This window comes from Otolemur garnettii, unplaced genomic scaffold (assembly GCF_000181295.1).
Source record: "Otolemur garnettii isolate 467f Iridium unplaced genomic scaffold, OtoGar3 scaffold00012, whole genome shotgun sequence".
Classification (NCBI taxonomy): domain Eukaryota; kingdom Metazoa; phylum Chordata; class Mammalia; order Primates; family Galagidae; genus Otolemur; species Otolemur garnettii.
In genome coordinates, this window is record NW_003852407.1 from 25,673,662 (window position 1) to 25,700,016 (window position 26,355).

Here is a 26,355-nt window from a genome sequence, read left to right on the forward strand (position 1 = left end):
GCCGCCGCCGCCGCCGCCGCCGTGCAGAGCGCGGAGCCCGGGCAGCCGCGAGCCCCGCGCGCGAGCGCGAGCCGGAGCCGGAGCAAGGAGCGGAGCGCGGAGCGAGGGCGCGAGGGAGGCCGAGCGAAGGGCGCGAGGCGCCGCGGCGCGAGGGGCGCGCGGCCACGAGGAAGTGTAGTTTCTTACAGGGCTGAATTGAAACAACTTCAGCTGTTTGCTTTTAGGATGTCTCGCCGCAAGCAAGCGAAACCGAGATCCCTCAAAGGTAAGGAGGACCCCCCCTCCCGCTTTCCCCCATCCGTGAGTGTCACTGTGGGCAGCGGAGCGAGGGCTGCGTGGCCGCGAGGCGTGTGCGCGCGTGAGTGTGAGTGTGAGTGCGGGGGCGCGCGCGCTCCCCTCCCCTGTTTAGCCCCCAGGTGGAGTGAGGGTGATGTGTCGTGGTGGGGGGAGATTAAGACGGGAGGAGGATCCTCAAATGGGGTGACAGTAGAAAGTGGGCGAGAAAAGACAACAACACCCCCCCCTCCAAAAAAAGAGAGAGAAAGAGAGAAAGAAACGAAATCATCCGGAGGGAAAGGAAAAAAATCCCCCATCTGAGATCTGCATCTGGGCTGGAGGAAAAAGTTTCTGTTATGTGTTTTCGCAAAGAATAAATATGCAAAACCGTGCGGTGCTTCTTTTTTTCTTTCTTTGGAAGAAGAAAAAAGTCATCTCGCATTGGGGGGAGCAGCTCCTGCTCATTAAAAACGTGGCCCGGGGTCCCGGCAGCGCCGGGGTGAGGACACAACGACCGCCGCCTCCTCCCCGCCCGCGCCCGCTCTGGCTCTTCTCCGCGCGCAGCCGGAGTAAACAAACTGGGGCCGGCGGACGCGGGGAGTCGGACCCCGGCCGGGCCCCAGCGTACCCCTCTTGGCCATTCCAAGAAAGTTGACCACCCCTCGCCCTACTCCTCCCCGCCGCCCCTCTGAGTCTTTTGCTTTGCGTGATGGGTCCAGCTCCCCGTGCCCTCCATTGGAGAGGGAAGTTTCCGGGGTGTGTGTAGGATTCTGGGGGCGCACTAGTTGGCCGCGGCGGGGGGGCGGGGGGCACTGAAGTTATTGATCTGGTGGCTGTGGTGGAATGTGGCGAGGAGAGTCACGTGGCGGCCTCCTCCTCCTCCTCCTCCTCGGCCTCCTCCTTCTCCACCTTCCCGAGCCTCCTCCCGGGGAAATCGGGGGCGGGCGGCCGGGAGGTCTGGCTCTCCGAGGCCGAGAGCGGAGAGGGCGGGTGGCGGAGCGCGAGCACCGGAGGAGGCGCGGGCAGGCAGGGCAGGGAATCGGGGCGAGGGCAGGGAGGCGACACTCGGAGGCGGCCGCGGCCCCCGCGACCCCGCAGGAGGAGGACAAAGGGCAGCGTGTGCGCCCGCCGGGGCCCACACGGTCCCGCCGACGTCCGCGCGGCCCGGCCCCGCCCCGCCCTCTGGTCCCCAGCGGCGCAGCATCCTCTTCCTCCGGGCGGCCGGGCCCGCCGCGCCCCGGTGCCCGGGTTCCTGCCACCCGGCTCGCGACTCCGCCGCCGACCCGGGAAGAGGGTGGGCAGAGCCGGCGCCCCACGCCTCCGGGCCCCCGGCCGATGTGTCTTGATGAACTCGGTTAACGGAGCCCTCACCGCACACACAAAGCCCATTCTTCTCCTGGGAAGGGACCGGGTGGGGGAGGGCCTCGCCGATTGGAACGTTGCTTTTTTCCTGAAGCGCAGAAGTTTTAGTTTGAAAACGAGGTGAATCATTGACATGCGTGTCGACCCAGTTTTTGTGGTGACTTACTTTCCCGTGGGTCACACATTATTCTGCGAAAACCTAGACCCAGGGCCGAAAGATCCAAGTGTCGTCAGTGAAAAAGAAACACACAAAAACGGCACGGGCGTGCGCGGGTGTCAGGGTAACCGGGGACGACGCTGGCGTCTGGGGCACTTGCCCGGGACTCTGGCTTGCTTAAAAGTAACGTTGAGCGAAGTACCAGGAAAAACCTCTTCCTAGTCCCTTGGAAAGAAGAACTTTCCGAGTTGAGTAGGATAGCGTTTAGTGTCAGCCCCAGTTTAGAGGGATCCAAAAGGCTTCTGAAATCTCGCGCAGGAATTTGGGAGGTTTTAAATTTTATCTTTTAAAAAAAGTTTATTAAAGTTTGCGCAAATTGGTAGTTTTGTTCATTCGCAGCCTCTGAGCATTTGGTCCACCTGCCTTTGGAAGGAATTCGCAGAGAAAGTTCTGTTGATAGTGAATGCATGCGTTTCCGTGCTTCCTAAAGAGGATTTCTTCTCATGCACGTAGGGTTTTTATGGGCAGTTACGTGAAGCCAGTCAGTTGGCGGTATTTGCTGGGCTCTCTTGGATAAGTGGAGCTGCAGATTACCTGCGGCCGGGACCTGTGCAGTTGTTAGATTAGTATAAGGAAAAAACGGCAAGGGAAAATGAGTAAAGAGGGCGTTTTATTCTTTTGTTTTACTGTCATGTTGCAAAACCATCCAAATATCTTCAGGAAGAAACGGCATCTGTGTTTCAACTGCCAAACTCTAAATAAAATATTTACATTAAAAACAAAGATCTAGCTTTCATTTTCTGTGTGGGCTCGGAGCACAGTGGTGTTCTCTCCTATCAGCTGCTTGGACGACTCTCAGAAGAGCGAATGGCCTCAGGTGGGCTGCCTGGGCTTTGGGGGTGAGAAGCTGAAGACAGGAATAAAAACAGTACAGTCCTCACTGAAGAGCAGGATTATTTTTCTGCAGGACATGCCTGGGAAAATTCAGATTTAGATGAATTATGCTAGATGAATAATTGTGATATTAGTCGGTTTTGAAGAAGCAGAATTGCATTCTAGGTGGGCCTTGTTAAATACCCAGCCCTTTAAAAAGTATTTTGATTTACCTGTGTCTTCTTGGAAGGGTCTCTATTTTTTCAAAATGTGTTTTAGGTTTTAGGAGTGTCCTGAGTCTGTGGATCCTGTCCATTATGTCGTTCAGAAGATCACAGTTAGTTCCTAGACAAGGCTGGGAGGTCTTATTACGACAAACGCTCTGGCATATTAGTAATAATAAGCTGTGAGCAACACTTTGCTGTCAGCAAGAAGGGCAATCCTGATTTCTTCATTTAGGAAGAACTGAGTAGTAGTTTTGCAATTAAGAGATAAAATTTATGACTTTATTAGATGAGTGACAGTATTTCAAAACCATGTAGATAGATTATAATCAACTTGAAGGAGGTATCCGAAGCCATGAAAACGAAATACGCCCTTCTTAATAAAACATGAAATTCCACGTTCGATTTCCAACTTCTCTCTCACATACATAGTCTTCCTTTAATAAACAAGGTTTAAAAGATATTTCTGACATGGCTGTCACTTCTGATATCATAATTTGAGACTTGTGTCTCAGGAGAGTAGTTTACCTAAGGCAGGTAACAACATTAAAACAAAATGACAGTTATGTTTGAAGTTTTGATTTTCAACCAAATGCTTACCAATATGGACTATCAGGAAATTTCTCTGGACAGTTAAATTTATTTTGTGAATTTGCATAAACTGAGAACTTTCTAGTAAATAATTATGCTTACTTAAAAAGGCATGCAGGATTTTTTTTTTTTTTTTTTTTTTGTCTCCAGGAAACTTTAGTGTAATTGTCCTAAGAACTCATCTCCTGAGAGGGAGTACCCTATTTCTGGTGGCAGTGGTTCCGGCCCTCCTTGGTCTTTTTACCTCCTGCCAAGTGCATTAAAAGTTGAACACGAAAAAGATTCACTTTTCTCTTTGTGAAAGCTGCAAGTATATTTTGAAACTTGCCTTTACAAACCCTTGTGCCTCTCAGTGACATGGTATCAAAATTCTATCAGCAAGGAGTACAAAGTTTAGGAACAGATTCTGTCCTTATGCTGCAAATCTTTAGAATAACCATTTCCTTTTAATGAAATGGAAAAGCCGCTGTTCAGAGGCATGGATGATCAGACAGCTAAGAGTTACCTCTTCTGCCCTATTTGTATTATTTGGGTATTTTTCTCAATGACCTGAAGAAGACATGGTATTTGGGTAATTACCTAAGTGAAAAGAGCTCTGCTGTCAGCTTATTTTTAGTGGCAGCAAATCAGTTGCATCAAATTGGCCTATTGTGACCTATTTCTATTTTTCTTGTTGGCTCTTTATTCTACTTCTTGTGTAGAATAGGTGATGGAAGTTTCTTGGTCGTTTTACCTGATATTTTTTTTTTTTTGAAATTTATTCTTAAAGCACTGTAAGAAGAAAAAAGTGGTCCACTGCATGAAGGTGTGATATGTGCAGTAAGAGCCAAGTTATAAAGCTGGGAAGGAGAGAGGGGAGCACTTAGTCCTTTAAATGGCCAAGTTAAACACAAGACACAATTAGGATATCTGGACCCTCAGGTGTTCATAAACCCATACCAGGGACCTCAAGAGGGATGGTGGGAACCAGGGAGAAAGAGGGCCCTGAAAGTGCCTGTTTAACTTGGCCGGCACAGTAGCTAACCCTTTGTAACTTGGCACATTTTGAAGTTATCACACTTATTTTTGACCTTTTCCCCATTTACCTCCTTTTGTACTTATAAAGGTTTTTGAAATTTTGGGGGGAGAAGTAATTTATCTAGAAATATAATGAAGTGGCAAAAACTCGGCTCACAATTTAAAGAAGAAATGTAAACTGGAGGGTTTGAATGAAAAGGCACTGGATTTTAAGTCCAAAAGCTTTTTGAAAGTAAGAAAACCAATATATGAGGCAGGTATTCTCTAGTGGAAAAACTCTAAAAATTGTAGGTGTTAAGGAAAGCCACCACAGGGAGCTTGTACTGGCCCTGAAATTTAATACAAACATTAAACTCTCCAGTCCTTATTTAAACACATTTTTTTCCTCTTATTTTCAAAGTCAAAATGTATATTCTTATGGGTAGACAGGTGAGGTATAAGAACAACAAAAAAAAGAGTTTCTATTATACTACTCCATGTGTTTTATTTCTTAAAAAATAACCTTACCACTGGAGATCGAATTTTGGTAAAGAAAAAAGAAAAGAAAAAAGCCATAGTAAAGAAAAAAAGGCCCAAATTTTGTGGGAAAAAACAACTGCTTTAAGACAATGTAATTCTTTGCTTTTAATTAAAAAATAGCAGTATGGTTTGCCCTTCAGAGTTATTTTTAGATAGGGTGAATATGATTCTTTCTTTTATAACAAGATTCTAACCTAATATAGGTTTTTTTTTTTAAAATTAACAGATACATATACACACATGGGCAACCATACTCACGCACGTACACACACACAAACACGCATTAGGTGGGTATTCTCTTTCATGATTGTACAGGAGAAACACTAATTGTGTGGCACACAGAAACATATGCTCTAACTTTTGGATTTGTGTGCTAGAAAGCCTGATTATTGGCGACACTGCAGAAGCTCAAACAGTGTTTGACATTCATACCCCTTCAGACAGTTGCAGTTGGACCTCTAGTCATCTATCAACCAGTGACTGTTTCTTCCCTCCACCACCTCTAAATTATACTGACTAGATGTTGAAGTCATTAAATTGATTATAGTCCAATCAGTAGACAATCCGACATAAACAAAAACAGCAATTACAGTTGGCAAGAATCCCATGAGTGCTAAGTCAAAGTTCCAGAACTGATGGTCCAGTGAGTCTTTTCCAAAACGCCGGTTTCATGATTTCAGCACTTCTGGCAGCATCTTCTTAAAGGGAGGGCACAAAAATTCATAAGATTCCACTTGGCCTTAAAAACAAAAACATCTGTTTGATGCATGAGTGGATTGTTGGCTTTTATTCGTCCAGCCAAAAAAGGGCAAAAAATAGGATATTGAACATAAAAGCGTACATGTACAAATGAAATTACAAAGGGATTTGAGATTAGCAGCTTTTTATAAAGCAAGCTGTTAATAATTTTTCTTTTTTGTTTTGCCAGACTATTCCCATATCCCTTAGAATCCATTGTAGTTATTCTTATTGACAGCAGTGACGTCTAGCAGTGATGACAGAATTTTTCAACTTTTTGCTTCCAGTAATTATACTTAGTTCTTTTTACTTGCTTCTTTGGGATAGCCCAAGTTTTGTAGCATATTTGTACAAGGTTTCTTTTCATTTTATAGAAAGATTTGTAACCTCCTCCATTTTTAAAGGAAGTCTGTTTATGAGGTTTGGTTAGTCTGATAAATTCTAGTGAAATGCTTGTTGACATAAGTTGAAACATATTATTAACTGTACTTGCTTGGGTTTTCTTTTTGATGTAAAAGCATACAACAAAGAAAAAGAGGTTTTGATGGTAGAAAAGAGCAAGGCTTCCAAGATCAATTAAGAATTTTATGAAAGGTCTGTTTTTCCTATTACTGTGCTTTATTAATTCATCTGACAGAATTCACGTTGCTGGTTTAATGGCATTAATTATGCTGCCATAGAATGCATTCTTCATGGCTGGACTTAATGGATACCATGTTCAGATTTTTAGTAATTTTTAAGGGAGAAAGTGATTTTAAGGCATACAAGATGGGCATCAGACTTTAGCAGCCTGGTGGATTGTTAAAGATGCAAATGTTGTCCTTGTGCGATATGTTCAAAATTCCTTTGAATTGAATGAGATTTTGATACAAAGGCTGATAGTCTAAATCAAACCTCTAGCTAAGTATTTTCCCAGATGTATTTAATTTTTTTCTCCATTGACTCCTGCTGTGCTGTCAAAGGTTAAAGTTAGTTGGTGGGGGGAGGGGACATGTATTCAACTTTCTAATCCCATTTCAATTAAATCTGAAATATGTTCCTGTTTTTTGTTTGGTGATTACATGGTGCACTGGCTAGGATTTTATATACCTTGTTTCTTGCGATGAAAGTGTACTTGTCTCATGTAAAATATGTTCTGCTACAGTATTATTACAAAGCAATTAAAACTTAAACATTAAAGTTAACATTAGTAAATTTAAATAGCTCTGTTATCGTATTAATCAAATAATGTAAGGAAAGCTTTTAAATGGTTTAAATAATTATGCAACTCTTGGCATAAAAGCCTGACACAAGATAAATCTTTGAAAACTAAGTAGAATCATGGCTTTTTCTAAAAAAAAAAAAAAATCTTTAATTTTAGGCACCTTGGGCTTTTAGCATGCACCACATTCCACCTCTAGTATAAGTAATTATGCCAGTTTAGTAATTATTAGAGATGAAAGAAATTCAGTACGATATGAATTCTTTAAAACTTCAGTAGCTTCAGTTTTAGCAGGGATAATGATCAAGCGGCATTTATCGAGCTGCCTGGGGACCCTGCCACAGCTATGAGCACTGGGCTGATCTTGGGGGTATCATCATTACGGCAGCACACACCACACTTAGCGTTTCTACTCTAGATGTCTGATTGCAGGGGGTTATAATTTGATCATTAAAATAAGTCGAGATTCAAATGTGACTCTCTGGAAACTCCCCTTTCTTAGAGGAGTTTTTAAAAAAGATAAATGCATACATTTAAAGATTATTATTTAGGACACTTTACATTTTCATTTCATGGGATTAGCAAGTGCTTTGAAAAATACTGAAAAAATATATAAGTCTGTCATTTGCTCATCTGCATGTATTTGGGCACGTGTTCATTTTAGGTCTTATTTTCAGATGATTTGGTTTGGAAAGCATATAGTATTCAGGTATGGGCCTAGCTCTCCCAAGTTGAGCATGGTCAAGCAATTGACATTAAGAATATTCCTTTCTATAATACTGTAGCTGGTTGGAATTCTATTTTGGTATTTTGGTTGCAATAATCTTTTGCGTATGTGAGACCCAAAGATTTCAGCCTCTGTGTCATCACAACAGGGGATGGGATATGCACAGATGAACCATGCACCCACACACGTGCTCTACTGTTCTATAGGAAATACATTTTGTTTAGCAAGTCCACATAAGCACTAATCACATTTTAGAGGGGAACATTGGATTTTTTCCCGAGTAAAAATTGTTATTATTTTAAGGAATATAATTTCCTTTTGGAAGTTAAAATTAGGTGTCATTATTTCAATATGTCTATTACCTTCTCTTTTCTTTCTTTTGGTTGACTTTTTTTTCAAAATTTCGTATCCCATCAGTGTACCATGAGGGATATATCAAGATGGAAACTTGTTTACTTGACAGGGACAAAATCCTCATTGAGAACGTTCCCATATATTCGTACATAGTATGTTTGGGAAAGCCAGTAGAGGAGTGAAGGGTCCATACAGTGAATTATAAAACTGCTGTGGTAAAGGGGTTTCAGCCACCAGGAATCTAAAGCATATTACTGTGTGTTAAACTATATGACTCTTAGAAATAATTTCCAGCATTTCCTGCACGTTCTTTAATGTTATTCTTTTGTCACAATAGAGCCAGATTAGGCCCAGTAAGTGCCTGAATAAGACTAAATATTAATTGCTTTCAGCATTCCTCATAATTTAGCTTGTCTCGATTTCATGAAGTTTATTTGGCATATGCTTTTTATCATTGGTATTGGCACTTTATTCCTTTTACTTATTTTTGCTTACTAAAGAAGGAAAAAGGCAATAAAGTCTTCATAAATATTGCTCGCCGAACTACTAATGAAGCTGAGACAGAACTCTTGGCTGGCAGGTGGTGCCACCATGAGTTAGTGTGAATGTTGTACCCATCAGCTGATGTATGTGTGTGTGTAGGGGGTTGGGCTGTCAGTGTACAATATGCAAAGTTAGATGATGTTTTGCAGACCTGAGGCAAGGATTAAGAAGAACCGTGGACTCCAGGGAATGCGTGTTAGTTCTTAGAAAGAGTTGAGAATAAAAACAAAACAATGCTTGCGGTCTTAGACTTGGATCCTCGTGTTGGTAGAGACGGTTGCAGAGTAGAAGCAGCGTAGGGGTGAAAGCTGATGTGTTGTGTGCACTTTTGAAAGCCACTTGCCCTCCGTTCTCTAGGCTTCAGATTTCCTCTCTGTAAAATGACAGGGTTTGTTTTTATCAATGAACAGGTTCTGATTTTGTTTCCTGGTACCTATTTTGTCACAGGCACTGCGCTAAATTCTGAGAATTTAGTTGTGAGCCAGACAGATAAGTAAGTCTTGCTTTTATGGAGCTTGTGCTTGAGAACTGGATTTTAAATACCTTCCACTGATATTTGTTTTTTTTGGAAGGAAGCTTTGTATGTGGGGAGAGGGAACTACATGTACATGTATGTGAAGTTTTTCCTGCGAGGGAGATCAGTTTAAGCAGTGAAATAAAATAAGTTTTAAAAACATTTTTGGCCCCAAGGCCAGGCGCGGTGGCTCATGCCTGTAATCCTAGTGCTCTGGGAGGCCAAGCCAGGTGGATTGCTTGAGTTCAGGCATTCAAGACCAGCCTGAGCTCAGGAGAACCCATCTCTGCTAAAAATAGAAAAACGTATCCAGGCCTCATGGTGAGCACATGTAGCCTCAAATCCTTGGGAGGCCGAGGCAAGAGATCACTTGAGCTCAAGAGTTTGAGGTTCCTGTGAGCTATGACGCCACTGTGTTCTACCCAGAGTGAGACTCTGTCTCCACCACCATCACCACCACCACCAACAAAACATTTTGGCCCCCAAATTTGATGAGCTATACTTTTTAAAACTAGCCTGCTTTGTTTTCTTTTATAATCTAAAGGTAAATAGGTCTTACTTGAACTGAAACCACTAAATACAATATAGAGAATATTTGTTTTCAGCCCTTTTGTATTTAGATCATTGATTTTGCCATACCTTCTACCCTTCCTAAAAGTTCTGGATAACATTATTGAAACTTAATTGCGTGATAGTAAATCTAATTAATTTGTAAAATTTATAGCCCCCTGGGTGATAATTGGAGGCTGCTGGAGAATGTGCATGATAATGACATTTTAAAAAATAAGCAAAACTGAACTTCAGTTAGGAGTCTCTTCTTTGTTTCACCAAATTTAGGAGAAACAAGTCACAAGGAATTAATTCCCCTGAGTATGTTGGCATAGAACACTAGGGAATGTAGCAAGTTGGTACTGAAAAGTCCACAGTGATAGTTTTAATTATTTTTCCCCAAAGAGATAAGCGAAGGCTTTGAAATAAACTTCTGCTGAATCATGGACCTTAAATGCAACCATTTGGGGCCAATGATATTGGGTGTCTTGATGGTCTTCTTGTGTGAAGACGTGAGCACTAGGATGAATGGTGATCGTGGAGAGTAACTGACCGCAGAGAAAGATGATCAACATGAAATCCCTTTTGCCTCCTCCAACATCATATAGGTCATTTACATAACTATTGCATCATTATACCAAATTTTTAATCTTCAAAATAAAACCATTACAAGATAATAACATCATTTTATAGCTCTTGTTAAATGTAACTATTTTTTATATTTGCTGATTTGCATATTTAAAACCCAGTGTGAGTGAGATGGGCCGGCAGACCTCTGGGGTGGCTTCCTAGCCCTGTCTCTGTCCCTGTGTCCCCAGGCTGTGAGAATGCTTGGCTAGGTGCCTGCCTTATACTAAGCGTTCCATAAACTTCCCTGGCATCGACATCCATTCATTTCTTACTAGTCCATTGAAGGTGTCGATGACTTCTGAGTTCCTTTCTAGCTCTAACATTCTAGAATTCCCATCTTGAGAAACTGATTTTTGCAAGTTGATCAATAATTCATATTAATGGGGCAAGCACACTTTTAAATTATGAACTTGACTGAGTTTCTGGAATTTCTGGTTAAAATTTCCAGAAATAGGTTGGACAGTCTTACTTTCCACTTTGATTGCTGGTCAAGACCACCCCACCTCCTCCATTTAGACAGAGACACATGTATTACACACTGAGTCATTCTCAGGACCTTTATAAGGAATCTGGTTCTCCACACCCTGGAATTTCTACAGAGCAGTTTTTAGCAGCTAAATGAGCACCCTGGATCAGTGACTTCATTAGGGATGTCCTGTCCCTGGGAGCAGCCCTCACAGCAACACCTGCTTTGGACTAGAGATTACATATATGTGTGAGCATGTGGTCACCTCTGTATTTACCCCATCTCAGGTGCATTTCCGCAGCTGACATTTGAGCCAAGGTCGAATCATGCTGCTCTAAAGACAACATTTTAATTTAGTCTGACTTAACATGCACTGGTTATCTTGAGTTCCTGTTCCTCTATTTGTCCACATCCTGGTACTATTTTCATAAAACAGCACATCCCAAACCTTTAGTGATGTTCAGTGTTTCACTACGAACCTCCTCTAGGCTAGGATTGTGGGTTCTCAGGTTTATCTTGTACAACAATAAAGGCTTGCATATTGCTTTCACCTTACATCTTCTGGGAGGCTTTCTCTGACCCTCCTGAGTTAAAATGTATTATTCCCTCAGTAGCACATAGATCACAGACACTATGACACTTGTTGGGTTCCTGGATTGTCTGTAAGCCTTTTGAGAGCAAAGTTCAGGTCCCTTTTCTTTGAATTCCTGTAGCCTAAAATGTAGGCAGTAAACACACAAAGACTTGCATTAATCCAACCATTTTTTAAGCAATTTTTTTTACTGCCTATCCATCATTTACCAATCTAACAGTGCTGGAATTGATACTACGAAGAAGACATGTATGGTCTATGTCCTAGTAGAGTTATGATCAAGCATTGCACACACATTAAATAAACAAGATGCTGAAAAGTTTCCAGTTCCATGAAGGGATAGGGCTGGTTGACAATGAGACCATTTAACAGAGATATCAGTGAGGTCAGGGAAGGAGCCTAGACGAAGCCCTTTCAAGCCAAACCTGAAGTTTCATAAGCTTTTGAATGAAAACTGTTGAACATGGTCATCGGTTCTGCATAATTTTTTTTTTTTTTGCAGTTTTTGGCCGGGGCTGGGTTTGAACCCACCACCTCTGGAATATGGGGACAGCACCCTACTCCTTTGAGCCACAGGCACCTCCCGCTTCTGCATAATTTTTATTGAACACCAAAATGTGACAGGTGCTCAGGAGACAGGAAGGAACAAGTCAATCCACTAGCTCATGGGTTTCATGCAGCTAGCAGGGCATACACACATATGTAGATGATCCATACTGTCTCTCTTAATGTGTACTCCAGATTGTACTCAGTTTTACCATAGTGGACCTTTAATTCATACAAATGCTATTCCTTTTATATAGCTCGCACACAGCTAGCTTGTGCCCAAGTTTTGGCCTTCTTTCATTTGTGGGCCTGGTTTTCTCATTTTAAGTAAACCACTTGTTCTTATGTCCACTGAGTTTTTTTATTACTCTTTCAAATATCTGGGTTCGTTTTCATCCTTGTAATGCTGTTTAAATTCTGGATAAGCTCACTCATTTTAGAATCATAAGACACTTGACCATCCATCCTCTCTATTTTATCCCATAAATATGTAGGAAAACATATACCAGTCAGGTAACATGTTCCCGTGTGTGATCTTTGTGAATTCTTAGCACAATTTCCACATCAGGGAGCTTAGTACATACTAAAATATATAGTCCCTCTACGATCTATCAGTATGTTCTATAATTAAAACTGTATGTAGAAAAACCATGAAAGATGATAAAAGCGATTATGTATCTGCCAGCAGTTTTTTTCACTTTTTTATTCACATTTTCTCTATGCAGGTTCTGTTGTCTCTGTTCTTTTTTTTTAATTTCAAATTCATATGAGGGTACACATTTTTAAATTACACTGTTCTCACATTCAAGGTAAAGTTCCAGTTGTGAAAGAACCCCTCACCTAGGGGGCGTGGTATACTCTATTCTTGATGGTATTATTCAAGAAGCAAAAAAAAAAAAAAAAAAAATGTTGATGTGAAGATGTTTGAATCCAACACTTACCACCATCCCCATCATTTTCCAAGTGAGGTCCAAGTGAGATGCATCAGTACTCTGGACAGGCTAATAATATGTTGCCCCTTCCTGCTGCTCTTTAAATATCTGCCACACAGTTATTTAGAGAGGATGAGTATAGCTCATGGTAATGCACTCAGGCAGCTAACCAGACCCAATGCATATATGTGGGTGTTTTTCCACCAAACAAAAGCCGGAGCCCTCTCTGTTGTCTGCCAACGTACATATATGTCTTGGCATAGCAGTCACCAATCTTTTTGGCACCAGTGACCAATTTCATGGAAGAGGGTTTACCTTGGGCAGGGGTGGGGATAGTTATGATGTAAATGTGCAAGCAGTTGATTTATTTGTGGTCTCTGTGCAGTCAGACCTCTCTGCTGCTGATAACCTATATTTCCAGCTGCTCCCCAGAGCTAGCATCACCACCTCAGCTCCACCTCAGACCATCAGGCATGAGATTCTCATAAGGAGCGTCAACCTGGATCCCTCACATGCACAGTTTTCAGTAGGTTTCCTGCTCCTGTGAGAATCCAGTGCCACTGCTGATGGGACAGGAGGCAGAGCTTAGGCCGGGATGCAAGTCATGGGCAGCGGCCACAGGTAGCAGCCAGCAACAGAGAGCAAGGCTATTAATACAGATGAAGCTTTGCTGGCCTGTTGGTTGCAGGTTGCTCACTTTCTGCTGTTGGTCTTATTCCTAACAGGCCACTTACTACTCGGAGCCCTGTGGTGCTGGGATGCAGTCTTAGCTGTCCTTTCCTATCAGCACTTAGGCTCTACCCTTAACTCTGACAAAGACATTGTGATGGGCCATCGTTGGCCCCTCCTTCCACTAGTGACCATCAGGATATTTCTCTTTACTTATATATTTGTATTATTACTTACAAATGTTGCAGTAAGCATACAACTTACATGCTGGTTGATAGGAATTTTATATATGGTGTAAATTCTTAAAAATGGTATTGCTGATCAAAAAGATCGCACATAGAATTTTAATAGAAACTGCTGGAATGCCCTCCACAGAGGTAAGACCAGTCCACACTGCTGTCAGCAGCAGCGTAGAGAGTGCTTGTGCTGAAATACTTCATCTACACGAATGCAACATGTGGAAAGTCAAACTGGTATTTCATGGACGTTTGAATTAGCATTGCTATAATTATGACGTCTCATCACTGAGCATCTTATCAAATGTTTGTAAACAATTTGTGTTTATTTTTCTGTGAATTGCCCTTTTATTTCTTTGGCTCTTTTTATCTTTTGGTTCGAAAGAACAGCTCATATTAAGAAAATTAGTCCTTTGTCTGACTTATACATTGCAAATATTTTCCCCAGTTTGTCTTTTGACTTTGTGGGTGGTAATTTTTTCTTTCTTTGGCCACACAGAAGTTTAACATTTTTTATTTTCGGTGTTGTCAGAGCTTTTCCTTATAACTAATGGATTTTGTGTCTGACACAGAAAGGTTTTTTTTTTTTTTTTTTTTTTTCCCTGAATCTTTCTTTTAATTCTATGTCCCTCATTACACTGGCAATAGGTCGTCCCCACACTGCATCCCCAGCTCCTCCACGTATTTCTGGAAATATAGTAGGTGCTTAGCAAACATTGTGGAAATGGGGAGAATATAGTGTGGTGATTGAGAGCATGTATGTTAATTAATCCAGACCCCCAGAGTTGAAATTCTAACCTGGTTGACCCTGGGCAAATTGTTAAATCACTGTAGATAACTACAGTTTTTCTATCTAGGAGCAAGGGTAATAATAGTCTCTAATTCGTGGGGTTGTTGTGAGAATTAAGAGTTAATCAGGATGATCTCTTAGACTAGTATCTGGCAGATATGAAGTGCCTAGTAAATATTTCTTACTCTGAAGGTTTTCTTGCTTTTGAGTACTCCATGGTATACAACTCTTTTTTATTCTTGAAAGTTCCTTTTTGCTGTGGTTGAAGAGCAGGGATTGTGGGGACTGTGTGGTTGCATGTCCCTTTCTGAGGCCTGCCTCCAGGAGCAAGGAATGGGGGGCTTCACAAAAGTCTCTGCTGGGTTTAGGTCGTTATGGTAGGCACCTTCACCTTGGCCGAGGCAGGAACCCAGGCTAAACTCCAACCTCGCTTTGCCAATGGAGAGAAAATTCTGAAAGAAGAATTCCTGCAGAAATTCCAATTAAAAGATAATGGAAGCATAAAGTGAAGCTAATTAATTTGAACACTTCTGCCATCTTTTTTTAGGTAAGTCAGGCTGGTGTCTTTTAGGTTCTTTGCAAAAGGGCCACTGCTAATTTGCAAAGGCAATCTAATCGTTCTTGGGAGAGGAACTGGAGACAAATAATTCACCTATCATTATGAAGGTTTAATCATAGTAGATTTATTAATAATCCTTAAATTAAAAGGGTAAACCTAGGCTTGGGTTTACAAAGGAATTAGCTGAATGAGGAATGATTTTCTGTATCACGTCAGTCTTCAGTGAATTTGTCTAGAAGCATTTTCTTTCAGGCTTCAGAGAGGGATGTGTGTTGTCTAGAAGCACGTGTGGGTTTAGAGATGAAAGTTGAAGGCGGATACGGGGCCGTGTCTGCTGACCAGTCCACGTCCGGCTGTGTCTGTGGCTTTCATTTATTTGAGACTTTATTTTGGGGCTGATTGTCTGACACTTCTTTCTTTCCTCTTACTTTCTTCTTTATTCCTTCTGCAGTAAATCCTAACTGTTTTGTAAATCCTGCTGCTTTGTTTTAATTTTCTCTTGTCTCCCCTTGCTCTGTCAATCACAAGCCCTACTCTCCCTATTCAGTGCATGATATCACCCAGTCCCCACTCGATTGCTCGACTCTGCTGTCCCTGTGGGCTTTAGAAACCCAGCCTCTGTCAGTGCCCGCTGGTTGACCTCGGCCCTCATTTGTCCAGTGGCACTCTTTGTAGGGACTATCTTCTTTTTTTATTTTAACTAAATGGTAACTGTCATAAAGTTGTCTTTCTATATAGGCAAAGTCTAAAGCCTTAATATATCCAATCAGGTGACTTTCAAATATCCATTTATACCTTTTCCTTCAACCTTAATGCTAAATGAAGTGAGAGAAATAGTAATGAAAGTCAGAGTGGGGAGAGCCGAGAGGATTGTGCGCGGCCACTTTTAATGAACAGAATATCTTTAAATGATAGCAAGTGACAAAGGAAATTCCACTTTGGGATCATTCAATATAGATATTCTAGAAAACACTTTAAAAAGGGTGTTGGGCTTGGGTGGTAGGTAGTTTCCTGAAAGGTCAGCCAAGGCTGGGCACAGACACCTTGTCAGTACTGTGAGTGCAGGAGTGAGGACACAGATAATGGGACTTGAGATCAGGGAGGACCCCAGAGATGCCCACCTGCCATCTCCAAGACCCACAGAGCCTGAATGCCATGCTCTAAGTCACATCATGACTGCGTGTCAGACTGGAGAGGAGGATCTGAGCCTCCTGATTTGTAATTCTAGGAATTCCCTTTCATGTCGATACGAGTTTCAGGCTATAGAAGGAAAAGTGACTTTCTGCCCTTCGCAGACTCTAGAAAAGCAAAAACCTCGGCCTCAGTCCCCTGTGGGGCCAGCCTTCCTCGTAGTCTCAGCTCTGGTCCTCTGTGCACTGTCTGCACATCACAGTGAGTAGATATGCACGGTGGACTCGCGTTTGAATCTCGCACACTCTGAGCTGCATGCTGCGAACTCTTTCTAAGCCTCAGCTTTCTTACCAGTTAAATGGGAAGAATCTACTTCATAGGACTGTTGTGTTAAGTAAGAAAGATAAGATCTGTTAGATATCCGCCTCTTAGCAAATTCCTGACTGGTGAGAAGTGGCTTTTTGTTATGGTGAAGTTCTCTGGGAAGCTGGGAAAGTGTGCATGTTTATGGTCTTTGTGTCCCTCTTCTGCAAAGTCCTTAGAGGGGACACTTAGTTTTGTGGCTGCTTTGTTTCTTTGTAGAGAGAAGAAAATGCTTTCCCTTTGCAGAAAGCTGAAGAGGCATTGTGTGTGCTTTTGTGGTCAACACTTAGTTATCATTTTCTCCAATAAAAGGTGGCGAAGGGAGCCAGAGTTGAGCACACTCTTTATAGTAAATACTTTGCATTGGAGCATCCAGTTAATGTGTTTTCTAAAGACACCATGTTGTTTGACTTTAGATGAATCCTGTGCACTGTGCCCATTTTACAGGTGAGAAAACTGAGGCACAGGCATTAAGCTCATCCCATGAATAAGTGGGAAGCAGAAAAAGAATGTAGACTTTCCGGCTTGACAGTGGGAAGTCTTCCATCTCATAATTTCAAATAGAAGAAGCCAGGGGGCCAGTCATAGACCAAATGAAGAGCTAGAAATAATTAATCCTTTGGCCACCAGATCTCTCCGATGGTGTTTCTTTTGCTTTAGGTATTTAGATTTGAGTTTCTTTCCCCATTCCCTTCCCCCATCCCCGAGAAAAAGTTATTTCTACAAGAAAAGTAAGAGAATATTAGACATTTACACCTGAGAGAGCATTAAAAGCAACAGACACCTCACAAGTTCCTAACTGTGTAAATAAAGGCTTTGGCTTCTAATGAAAGAATTCAGTGCCTCTGGAAGCTGGTTTGGGAGGTACTTGGTGATGGTAGTGAGTGCTGCAGGGAGGCACCCAGGAATATTCTTCCCATCACTGGTGACATCTGAGTGGAACGGCCACCTTTGGGAGGTTCAGTAGATGCTCACAGCTCTTTTCTCTCTGTGCTCTTGTTTGAAGATCAGGAATTTTGCTCAGATTATAGGAAAAGTGTGTGGTGGTTGTGCCGGCAAGATTGGCTTTGGGTTAATAAGACCTGGGTTAATAAGACATTCTTATTCACCATGGGTAGGGCAAGGCATTTTACCACCCTAAAGTCATATCTGTTTTCTTTCATTAGAAGTATGTTGCTCTTTGATACCGTTTTTCCTCATTGCTGTGGAAGGTGGACACATCTGTTGGGGATGATTGTCCCAAAGATGGAGGTACATTGATGTCATCAATCTGTGGAGGGGACTGAGCATGGCCCATGACCATCCAGGCACAGACTTTGGTTTTTAGAAATAGTTTTGGTTAACGGTAAAAATTCAAAATTGTTGGATTTTAAAAATTACAAGCATCTGCAGTAGGATCAACTAGATTCATATCCTCCTCCTTCTCTCTCTTGCTCCTTTTCTTCCTCCTCCTCCTTCCAGTGTTTATTTTTGGTGGTGTGGCTTTTCTTGTTCTGTTTATCAGGCTGAAGGAACCTTAGACATTTAGGGTTTTATGTATTTTTTAAATTTATTAGTCCAACTAGGGGAAGACAAAATGAATTTCTTTCCCTCCCAATTATAGATAAATTTTCTTATAGTTTGTAATAGCTCATAACTTCCATTATTATTTCAGACTGTGTCTTGCTCTGTTGCCTGCAGTTGTGTCATCAGAGCTCCACTGTAACCTCTAACTCCTGGGGTCAAGTGATCCTCCTGCCTCAGCCTCCCAAGTAGCTGGGGGTACATGCACAGGTCACCACATCCTCTGGCTAATATTTTCTATTTTTAGTAGAGATGGGGTCTCACTCTTGCTCAAGCTGGTCTCAAACTCCTGACCTCGGCAATCCTCCTACCTCAGCCTCCCTGAGTGCTAGACTTACAGATGTGAGCCACTGCAACCAGTCTCTTCTTATTCTTCCAAGAAAAGAAAGTGAACCCTGTCCCTTCTGGCTCACTTTCTGAAAGCATGTTCCTTCTCCATATATATTTACTGAAAATTTCATATAATATATATTTCTGCTTACTAAACTAAATGGTAAAAAAAGTGAAACAAATAAATACAGTTGTTTATTTATCAGTCATTTCCCTCTATGTATGATTTAGTTGATTTTACTTTATGCATATTTGGAAATTATCTGATATTAAATCATCATTTGAAAATATGAGCATAGCATATACTATAAAAATATTTAGTATATGGTCTCATTACCTTGACAAGTCAGAACAGAGACAATATAAGTGGGAACATATTTCCACAAATGACTATTAATTTATAGTTACTATGATAATGGCATATGCGTTCACGTTTAGTTCTATCTGGGTAGCTCTGTAAATTGTGTATTGATTATGCTAACGGGACCAGTGTATTACTTGTCTGCAGATATGTGCAGATTGAATTTGCATTTGGTAAAGTTGTCATTCCATGGGAAAAGCATTTTTAAAATCTGTGTTAAAACTAAAGAAAGGCGTTCCATTCAGATCAAGTAATTATTTTTGTGTCCTGAAACTGGCATGTGCAGTCAAAAAGTTTAACAATAATAATAATAATAATAAAGATGCTCTTTTATTTCCTTTGTTTCAAATTCCTTAAGGAAAATGTGCAGAAATGGTACTAAATCAATAATGATCTATTTTTACAGTTTATTTTTGGTGGTGTGGCTTTCCTTGTTTTGTTTATCAGGCTGAAGGAACCTTAGACATTTAGGGTTGTATGTATTTTTAAATTTATTAGCCCAACTAGAGAAAGACTAAATGAATTTCTTTCTGCCCCAATTACACATAAATTTTCTTGTAGTTTGTAATAGCTCATACCCATAAATCACACCCTCACTTTTTGCTCTGATCTTTCATTATATAAATGTGTACCTTATTTTGTAGGATTTTTCTTTTTCTCCTGAATCCTTTTTTGCTGAGTCATCATGTTGCCAAAAAACGGTGGTTTGGGAACTCCTTTCTTCTCTTCCTAATTGGGATCACTTTTTACAAATGTGGCCTTTCCACTTGTGTGTTAGCTAGGAAAGAAAAAAAAAATCTTTTTTCACTTGTTTTCAAATCATTTTCCACTTTAATGGCAGTGTGCTCCCTGGTTTATTTGAAAACAATTTGGTGCTGCTGGAAGGGAAAGAGAAAAAAAAGGGGAGGGGGTTCCATGTTCCTTGGTGATATGAATGTGTTAGTGGGTTATTAAATGCCCCAAATGTTGTGTTTCATTGACAGCCCTTATCCAAATATACACTTGTCCTTGTTTTTCAAATATATCGGTGTTGTTAAGAAGAGGGATTTCCTAAATTAAAAAGAAAAAAGTAAAGTTAATAGCAAAGAGAATTGAGTGAGTGAGTGTTATATTTTTTGTGAATGAGATGGGAAGACAGTGTTTCTTGTTCAACACAAAACACTTTCCTTTCCTTAAGCTAATGCTTCAGTCATTATTGAAATAGTAACTTTGAGTTTGCAATTCGGAAATATTGTTGCGATTTGGCGCTGAAGAGATAACAACAGTTGGTTAAAGCCTTAGGAAGTATGACGTGTCAAATGCAAAAGGTATCTTGCCCCAAGTATCCTCAGCTGGGGTGAGTGCTGCTTCCTACCTGTGCTACAGTATATGAGGCTTTAGGTTTCTCTGGTCAAGAGGAAATAACTCAACTCTTTCCCAAACATCCAGATGTCAAAATCCTAGATTGAAAAATAAAGTTCGTTTATTACTATAGTTTACCTGTCTGTAAAGCATTTTTCCATATTTCTGGATATTATGCTAAATATTCTGGATATTATGCTAAAGACTATACACCAATGCTTTAAAATAATTTGTTTCCTGCAGAGTAGATTTTTAGCAGTTTTAAAATTATTTTGCTATAGAGAAATTGGTACTTGAATAGGTGGGTGTTAAAAATATTTGTATGTAATAGCTTTCTTTTTTTTATGTGTTTATTGGGTTTCCACTTTTTGCCTTCACAAAATTAAAAAGGCTTAAAATTTAATAACAATAACAATGTTTAAGATAAGGACTAGAAACCAAAACCTTGTAAAGAATGAATGAAGATAAATACGTTCAGAAAAGAAATCAGACGATTGCTGCATCGAAATATTAAGCAATAATAATAATAATGCATAGAAAGTAACATTCACGTTGTCAAATAAGAGCATGTCTATTATAGAATGCTTTGACTCTGAAGTTCAGTATGGAGTCATCAGTTAACTTCTTATTATTTTTTTTCCAAAGTCTCAAAAAACAGACAACTAATATTTATAAATAAAAGTAAAAGATAATTTCAAAAACAGATCATAGCTTTCTTATATAAAATGGAAGAAAAGATTCCATAGGCTCAGTTGACAATTGAGCACGGATATAGAAGTTGGTTGTGTTTGTTTCTGCGCGAAGTTAGAGACTACATGAGATTCAAATGTGCCAGTGTTGAACATGAAGGTGTGAGGGTGATTGGAAGAGCGAAGAGTCTCAAATCTGGCAAGAAGAAAGGCTTATGCCAAAAGCCAAAAGTCAAACCAAATAGGTTTGGCACCTGTAGCTCAGTGGCTGGGGTGCCAACCACATACACCAGAGCTGGCAGGTTCGAATCCAGCCCAGGCCTGACAAGCAACAATGACAACCCCCCCCCCCCCCCCCAAATAGCCAGGCATTGTGGTCCCAGGGCACCTGTAGTCCCAGGTACCTGGGAGGCTGAGGCAAGAGAATCGCTCAGCCCCAAGAGTTTGAGGTTGCTGTGAGCTGTGACACTACAGCACTCTACCGAGGGTGACATAGTGAGACTAAAAAAAGTCAAACCAAATACAACAAAAAGACATTATTTTACCATAAGTCTTTCATCTAGAAAATATCTGGCAGGGCAACCTTTTCTTAATTAGTTGGGTGAATCTGAGCTTGTCTACCCACATGAGTCTTCTCTCATCCATTTGTCCTACCCACGTGTCATCATTTTTTGTGTTTCTCACCCTATTTTTGTTTACAGAAAGGCTATATGCACCTTTTAAAATGACCATTTAAAAAAATTATTTGGGTTTATATTACTGAAAGGAGTAATCTAGTGTTTTTGTCTAGTGAAAAGGATCATGAATTTTAAGTAGAATCATGTTAACTTACCTAAATTAATGGTTAATGACATTTTAAAAGAAGGAATAGAAAAAAGATATCAGAACCAATGCCTGCTTTTGTTTTCAGTTACATTTTCCATGAGTTCATTTTTGGCTTTGTATGTGATTGAAGTAAGGCTGAAGTCAACGGAGTCTTACCAAAAATCTCAAGTCCTGAGAAGTGTGGTTGGGGCCCCTGCAGACTTCCTTACTATTATTAGTTAGCCAGTGTGGCATTTCTGTCCAGTCTTTGTCTAGTTCTGGCAGTTATTTGTCCCCACTTAGGTAAGTGGGAATATTGATTAAACAAAAACAAAACCAAAACAAACCTGGGTGTGAAAATCAATGCAGAAGGCATTGACTTAGTTATTCTCTCTGCTTCTTTGCTGGTTTATGCTGTAGCCTCCAGACTGGTTCCCTGCCTCCAGCTCTGATCTTTGTCCAACCCATCATTCTCTCAGTTATCAAAGGCGCATCTTTCTAAAATGTAAGCCAATCAGTCAGTTCCCTGCTTCAAATCAGTGAGTGACTTCTCCTCCTGCTGAGGTTGAACCTCTTGCTCACGGTAGTTCCTTCGTGATCTAGCCCTTTCCTATCCCAGTCTTTGCCACTGTCCCCCTCTCATTCCACTCTATCCAGAGCCCCTCATTGGAACAACGTACAAGCATTTGCACTTCCTCACAGGCACTGTGGTGTCCTCTGTATCCGTGGCTTTACCCCTGTTTCCTCTGCTCAGAGAGCCATGTTCTGCTTGTCCTCAATACCAGCTCGCCTTCAAAACTTGGCCCCCGGTGCTCTTCTTTGGGTAAAATCCCCCTGCCCTGATTTAGATGTTCCTCCGTTTGCGTTCTTAGCCCTCCTCCTGTAGTCATTAATTTACTCATCTGTCTCTCTCGCTGCTCCCCTGTTTGCCAGGCCTTCTCATGAAATGACATACATGGAAAAATGATTAAGTTCCAAGTGGTAAACAAAGCTGCTGGAGGCCAGGGAAAACAGACTCGCAGTTTCTGGTGTCCCCAAGGGATACCTGGCCACTTTGAGAGCTGAAAGGCTCCAGAACCTGCTTTTGACCCACCAGCTGGAAAACGGCAGCGGATCATGAGTTCCTTAGAGCAGAACCAGATAGTCTTATTCTTTATACCTCCAGGACCTTAGCCAATGCCTGTTAACTACGGAGGTGCTCAGTAAATGTTTGTTTATCAAAGTTGTGACCAGGCAGCCATAGTAATTCATGGGGAGGTTAAATGACTTTAAGGTGGGACTGTGTTTTATTATAACTACACTTTCTATGAAAGCTGGAATGCTGCGGTTGCTTTCTTTTATTGCGTCTTTTACTAAAGTTCATAAAGGAAGGACTAAGTGGGAGAAGGACATTTGGGAATTTTAGTCGGATTTTCTGATTGGAAGAAGAGAAACTTCTTATTTGGCTCCAAAGGGTGCAAGAGTGCGTGTGTGTTGTAACCTCTCTTAAGGCTAATTTCTTCCTACACAGCATCCTCCTACGAGGGATTTCATGGTAGATAGAGGGGTCATAAATTCACGTTTGGCCTGCTCTCCTCGATAGCAGTACATCTGTGATATTTGTCTTCAGTTTTCAAGGACCGCGATAGACCAGTAGAACAATCAAGCAAAACCACAGAAATTCTAAACTTCAACACCGTGACTTTGTTTAACCCAGATAATTCTCTCTCTGTCTGAGAAGATGTTATAGACAAAGGAAAAAACAAATAGATGAAAGGGTTTTTTTTTTTCTTCTTTTCTTCTGTAAAAAAATGTAATAACTTTCAGAGATAGAGTGGTTTGAAAATAAACATTGCAGAAAAAGTAGAAAGAGCACGTTCTCATCCTGGACCACAGGAGCTCGTAGGCCTTTTGGTGCTGGGCCAGGTCTCCGCCCGGGCCAGCCGTCCCTCTCTTGCCAAACTGAGGCTGTACCAGTACCTGGGATGCTCCACTCGCTTCAGCCACCCCACTGATCGCTTTTGTTTTTGTTTTTGTTTTGTTTGTTTGTTTACCTTTTCTTGACAGGAAGGGAAAAAAATGAGGCTACAGACCGGCAGGCAAGTGTGGGGCAGACGGCTGCACAGCCTGGGATGCGGCCTCCCTTCATTAGAGCCTGCTTGCCAGTTCGTAACAGTGCGCGATTTATTTTCCCTAAATCTGTTTTCATCTTATGGGATTTCAAGTTAGAAAGCCTATCTAGAGCCCAGAAAGCACAAAATAATGATCCCGCCCTTCGGTTTTTGAAAAGCTAGGGAGGCTTTCTGCTTCTTGTTAACTCTGTGTGGACTGAAGGTAACTTTTCCTCTGCACTTAAAGACAAATCAGTGAGTATGATTTGAACATACTTGTAGAAGAGGAGTGCTTTCAGACATGGTTTGCTTTAAACAGACAGTGCCCAATTTTCTTTTTAAAGACTAGTTGTTTGTATACCTGTAACTTTAAATATTAGATAATTGTCATTTGGCATAAGATGGTTTTTAAGCTAAGATACATCATTTCTGGGGATTTGGGGAGAATTGGCTGTATAATGTATTTGTGTAAATCATTGGTTTATTTATTTAGCATAGAGTTCCTGAATATAAGATACCGGCTTATAATATTTTTTGATTTTCAAAAAATGTCCTTGGAAGAAAGAACTTAGGCAGCTTTGTGTAGTAACAAAACCCCTCTATATTTTACTAAGCTTACTTGTAAACTAATTTACTTGCAAAGTAGTATTGGGACCACTTTTCCTTGATTTTTTTTTAAGAGTTGTAGATTATTAAAATCCTGGAGGTCATGATCATCACAGTGAAGCCCAGACCTTTTTGTAGGCGGTATGCATTTTTTGAGTTGGTAGTATTTCGAATCCACTTGGCACGGTGTTGGTTGATTTAAGATGGAGTGATTCATGCCATGGTTGTTTAATTTGGTGAAAAGCTGGCTATGACCAGAGAACAAACTGTTAGGGCTGTTTTATGTTTGCGTGTGTGCCTAAGTGGAGTATTTTGGGTTCATTCATCTCTTGCCAATCTTAGTTGTTAAGTAATCTTCTTGCATTCATATTTTCATCATGCGCAGACTCTTGTGTTTCTGTCAGTCTCATAAAAACTGACTCTGGTTTTTAAGGTAGAACTTCATGCTTAGAATTAACCAGGAAAAGCCTCATTTATATCTCCTGCAAGAGGGACAGAGGACCTGCGCTGGCTGTGTACTCACTGCCAGAAGTTTTTATAGTAATACTTTGTATCTAGGCTCTGGCTCTTACCATTAAATGTGCTTTTTATAGAGTACCAAGTTATAAATGTAGTGCAGCTACGGCATATTAATCTTACTGCAGAGATTTAATGAGGCAGTTGTTTTGCGATGGACACTATTGGGAGCAGAGAGCGACAGAGTTTTACTTTACCACTGAGCTGCAGAAATATTCCTTGCCTGGTAATAATTATAACCACATGATCTCTTAGTTTTTCTTTCTTTTGCCAGTGCTTTTCCATGCAAAAGTGGCTTGGAAGGAGGTCTATTTCTAGGCAGTGAAATGGATTGGAAATTGGGCTGTTTTCTCAGTAGTTTGACATTTTAGCTTTGATCAGGCATGGGATTCTTGTTGCACAGAGAGAAGTATGTAAGATGAGTTTCAAGAATACAGATAGTCTTCGCCAGTCCACTGAGATGGCTTTTAGATATTCATTACTTTTACTTGACTTTTATATAGGTTATAAAAAGTAAATGTGGTGAAACCTCATTTTTACATGGACAGAATAGAATTTCTACTGGTTGGCCTTAAACTGATCCCACACTTGAAATTAATTGAAGTCCATGGGTTTATTGCCTCCAACACTTTTAAGCCAGTGCAATTTTTCATTTTCCCCACAGTTGTAATTTTATTAAACCAAGTTATAGCAATAACAATTCTTAGGAGGAGGAGGATGAGAAGGAAAGACCCACCTGCCAGAGAACATAATAAGGGGAAAGTCATGTTCCTTTTAAATTCCCATTTATGAGTAACGTTAACAAAATTGGAAACAGAAAGCCACCCCTTATTTTTGTAATAATAATTGCGTCTGTGTTCCAAAATTCAGCATTCTATCCAGATCAGAAAACTATAAATCCGGTGCTCCAACGCACCCTTTTGGAGGGATGAGCTGGAAAGGTAGCTGAGCAGGTTGGGCCATTTGTGATGGAAGCAACATGTTTGAGCACCATCATTTAGGACAGGGTAGGGAGGTTGGTGTCTATAGCTATAATGCGGTTTGTAGCTGCAGTGTGGGAGGAGGTATTGTAAAAACTGCCCTTTAGGTGGGTTTAAACAGGGGTCCTCAAACTTTTTAAACAGGAGGCCAGTTCACTGTTCCTCAGACCGTTGGAGGGCCGGACTGTGGGCCCTAGGACGAGTCAGCTGCTAAGCAGGACAGGCAGCGGTGGCAAAAACACCTGTCGGGCCAGATAAATGTCCTAGGTGGGCTGCATGTGGCCCGCTGGCTGTAGTTTGAGGACGCCTGGTTTATACATAGCATAGCAATGGACTCGGAAGAATAATTGTTCTTGATGCAGTGGTGCTGGGGGCAGGGCAGTAGTTAGAGGCATGGACCTTGCGTTTATAACCCCTTAGGTTGAAGTCAGAGGTTTGAATGGCTAACAGGGTAATACAATTATTTTTTATGATTGGATCTCAAAGGACTTTATAAAAACTACATCACTAAGGCCA

The 26,355-nt window shown here is 41.1% G+C and overlaps 1 protein-coding gene across 1 annotated transcript in view; it reads left to right on the plus strand.

Moving 5' to 3' along the window:
• Positions 1 to 179: 179 nt before the first annotated feature.
• The window catches only part of ZNF521 (zinc finger protein 521), a 284,707-nt gene continuing 258,531 nt past the window's right edge, over positions 180 to 26,355 (plus strand). Inside the window, exon 1 of the mRNA XM_003784776.1 lies at positions 180 to 265. Within this exon, the coding sequence (XP_003784824.1) occupies positions 226 to 265 (40 nt within the window). The 5' untranslated portion in view covers positions 180 to 225. The remainder of the gene's footprint in view (positions 266 to 26,355) is intronic.